At 42.5% G+C, this 3,864-nt stretch overlaps 1 protein-coding gene across 1 annotated transcript; it reads right to left on the bottom strand.

Moving 5' to 3' along the window:
- Nucleotides 1-1,807: 1,807 nt before the first annotated feature.
- On the bottom strand, nt 1,808-3,546 carry LOC115785066 (nuclear factor 7, brain-like). Its single transcript, XM_030736518.1, has one exon. The coding sequence runs from the start codon at nt 3,413-3,415 to the stop codon at nt 1,919-1,921; it is 1,497 nt and encodes a 498-aa protein (XP_030592378.1). The 5' UTR covers nt 3,416-3,546; the 3' UTR covers nt 1,808-1,918.
- Nucleotides 3,547-3,864: the final 318 nt, after the last annotated feature.

The raw sequence follows: 3,864 nt of genomic DNA, 5'->3' as shown, positions 1-3,864 counted from the left end.
TAATAAATGCATGAATTAGCTTTTCAGCATCACTCTTAGAAAGGATGTTTCTAATTTTAGAAATATTGCGCAAATGCAAAAAAGTGGTCCTACGTATTTGTTTAATATGTGCATTGAAGGACATATCCTGGTCAAAAATGGCTCCAAGATTTCTCACAGTGTTACTGGAGGCCAAAGTAATGCCATCCAGAGTAAGTATCTGGTTTGACACCATGTTTCTAAGATTTGTGGGGCCGAGTACAAGAACCTCAGTTTGATCTGAATTGAGAAGCAGGAAATTAGAGGTCATCCAGGCCTTAATGTCTTTAAGACATTCCTGAGTATCATCTGCATAACAATGAAAATTGATGCAGTGCTTTCTAATAATACTGCCTAAGGGAAGCATGTATAATGTAAATAGAATTGGTCCTAGCACAGAACCCTGTGGAACTCCATAATTAACCTTAGTGTGTGAAGAAGACTCCCCATTTACATGAACAAATTGGAGTCTATGAGATAAATATGATTCAAACCACTGCAGTGCAGTACCTTTAATACCTATAGTATGCTCTAATCTCTGTAATAAAATGTAATGGTCAACAGTATCAAAGCTGCACTGAGGTCCAACAGGACAAGCACAGAGATGAGTCCACTGTCAGAGGCTCTAAGAAGATCATTTGTAACCTTCACTAATGCTGTTTCTGTACTGTGATGAATTCTGAAACCTGACTGAAACTCTTCAAATAAACCGTTCCTCTGGGTCAAGTGATGGCTTTTTAAGTAGAGGTTTAATTACAGACCACCTTGAAGGCCTGTGGTACATAGCCAACTAATAAAGACAGATCGATCATTTTCAATAATTGGAAAGACTTCTTTGAACAGTCTAGTAGGAATGGGATCTAATAAACATGTTGCTGGTTTGGAGGAAGTAACTATTGAAGTTAACGCTGAAAGATCAACTGGAGCCAAAGAGTCTAAACAAATACCAGCAGTGCTGAAAGCAGCCAAACATGAAGAATAATCTTTGAGATTATACCACGGAGTCAGGCACTTCTGATTTGAAGCTTTCCTTTTCAGAGGAGCCACAGTATCCAAAGTTATACGCAGTGAGGATGTAAAACTATTGACGAGATAATCGACCTCACTGGGAGCAGAGTTTAGGTAGCTGCTCTGCACTGTGTTGGCACTGAAGAGCATAACAATGAAGGAATTAGATCCTTAAACTTAGTTACAGCACTTTCAGAAAGACTTCTACTGTAATAAAACTTATTCCCCACTGCTGTGTAATCCATTAAAGTAAATGTAAATGTTACTAAGAAATGATCAGACAGACTGTAACCAGGTTTCTGTAAGGCAGAATAAATCAATATGATGATCAATTATTAAATCATTTACTAATAGGGACTTGGAAGAGAGAGCCCTAATGTTTAATAATCCACATTTAATTGTTTTATTCTTTGGTGCAGTTGATGAAGCTATATTATTTATTGTTTTTGAATTTTTATGCTTAAATAGTTTTTTGCTGATTTTAGCTTTGTTTTCTGGTGGTCTGGGAGCAGGCACCGACTCTATGGGGATGGGGTTTTGGGGGGGATGGCAGGAGGAGAGGTAACTATGCCATCACTGCTGAGAACCTACACAGACAAAACCATATTACAGCATGAAAGAGAAATTATGACAAAAAAAATCACATAAAAACACAAAAATGACGCAAATTCAAACATGATACACAATTATGATACAATCCAGAGAACAAACAAAGTCTAACTTCTCATCAGCTCAGAGAATTTCTTGATTAAAATGTATGAACACTGAAACCATTAAGACTAAATTAGTTCAAAATGGAAACTATTTTGAATTTTTTTAAAATACCAAAAACCAAGGAAACTATTGATCCAATCCAAACACATCCTCACATTTCAAACTCCCCCAAATCATTTTACTGTTTACGATCTTTAATTTTCTTAAAAGAGGGACGGTTTTTAATACGTGGTTTCCTGAAACTAACAGTTTGTTTGCTCACAGACACCTCCACTGGTAACACCTTCACTGGGAAGTGATCACCGCTGAAAATGTCCAGAAACATCCTCTCAGTGAAGGTGTGTGTGAAGGTGTGAACGTGTGTGTCAGTATCAATATCAGAGAACAACAGCTTCCCTCCGTCCCAGTCCAGAGTCACTCTGATCCTCCGGAGCTTCGTCCGTACTGGGAGAACAGAAGCTGGAGCTGGTGGTGCCCATTCATAGTATTTATTATCTTTATAAAAGATTTCCAAAAATCCAGATGGAATGTTTCCTTTCCTCTTAATAGACTCTGCTGACACACTCAATGCCCACAGTGTACTGTCTCCAACCTCAACATCCCAGCTGTGAGTCCCTGAGTTGAAGCCCTCAGAGCCGAGGACCGAGCGGGTACACTCAAACCTCTCTGGATTATCAGGAAGCTGCTGCCTCTCTCCTCCTCGTCGTCTCACACTGGTCAGATCTTCAGACAGGATGAGTCCTGGATGAGCAGTGTTCGGGTCCAGGATCACAGGAGAGTAGGAGACCATGTCCTTCATCTTGTTCCAGATGTTGAAGGTCAGGTTGCCCAGGTGTTTGGCCTGGTCTATCAGAGCTCCTGAGGGCAGCTGTGGATCATCCAGCAGGGGGCAGCGCTGGACTCTTTCCACTGCAGCCTTGTAGCTGTGCAGGAATGAGACGTCTTCAGCTCTCAGCTCCTCCTCTGTGGCTCTGACTGTGTGTGAAAGAGCTGCTATCTGTCTGCTCAGAGCCTCCATCTTCTCCTTCATCCTCCCACTCTTCTGCTCCTCTTCCTCCCTCAGTGCAGCCAGCCTGGCCTTCTCTTCCTCTGCTAGAAACTGCTGAAGCTTCTTAAACTGCTCCTTAATCTGCCTCTCTGTGTGTCGGGCCTGGACCTTAATGTGTTCTGCTGTTTGATCAAACTTCACTTGAACTTCTTCATAAACCTTTAACTTCTTCTTTAAGGGCTCCAGAGTTTCCTGAAGCTCCTTCTTATGTTGTCGTGCAGCTTCATCGATGGGTCTGAATCTGTGGTTGGTGTGTTTTTGGGAGTCTTTGCAGACGACACACACTGGCTGCTGATGGTCCAGACAGAAGAGTTTGAGTTCCTCAGAGTGCAGACTGCAGAGATCCTCTGAAGCTCTCTGATCTCTCTGCTGTAAGAACGACTCACACAGGTTCTTTAAAACCAGGTTACGAGGTGGATCTTCCCTTGAAGATCTTCTTGTACAAACTGGACACTTCTGTGTTGGGTCTGCTCTCCACCAGCTCTTCAGACAGTCTCTACAGAAGCTGTGGCTACATGACAGAAGAACAGGATCTGTGAAGATGTTCTGACACATGGGACAGTGAAGATCCTCGTCTAATCTGGAAGCCATGGAGTTTGTGATTGAAGCTGGAAGCAGGAAGTACATTCAGTCCTGGTTCTCCTCCCTCCGCTTCACTCAAACTTCCTCTGAGTCCTGATCTTTGGTCAAACTTACTTTCAGTGTGTGCAGCGTGTTGTTGTCTTCCACTTTTCTCTCCTGCAGCTGGACTCACTCAGAGAAAGCTGGTAGTTTGGTCTGATGGTCTGAGTGTCTGTAGGAAGAATAATGAAATATTTCCTGGTTTCTTTCTGGTAAGTCAGGTGAGGGGCGGGGCTTTGTCAGACCTCTTCAGGTAGCAGTTCAGAAGCCAAAGTGCTAATTGTTGGAAAACAGGTTTGTCCACATTTCATCAGGACAGTCACACCTTAATGACACTTGAACATTGAGCCCACACTGTGTACTGTGGGGATAAAGTGCTGCTGTTCTCAACTGGGAACATTTTTGGAGAGTGGAAGGAAAAGTCTGTGGATCTCCTCACTGCAGCTGCAGTCACA

The sequence above is a fragment of the Archocentrus centrarchus genome, chromosome 8, assembly GCF_007364275.1.
Source record: "Archocentrus centrarchus isolate MPI-CPG fArcCen1 chromosome 8, fArcCen1, whole genome shotgun sequence".
Taxonomy (NCBI): Eukaryota; Metazoa; Chordata; class Actinopteri; order Cichliformes; family Cichlidae; genus Archocentrus; species Archocentrus centrarchus.
The sequence above is the reverse complement of the archived record's forward strand: the minus strand, read 5'-3'. Positions and strand labels throughout refer to the sequence as shown.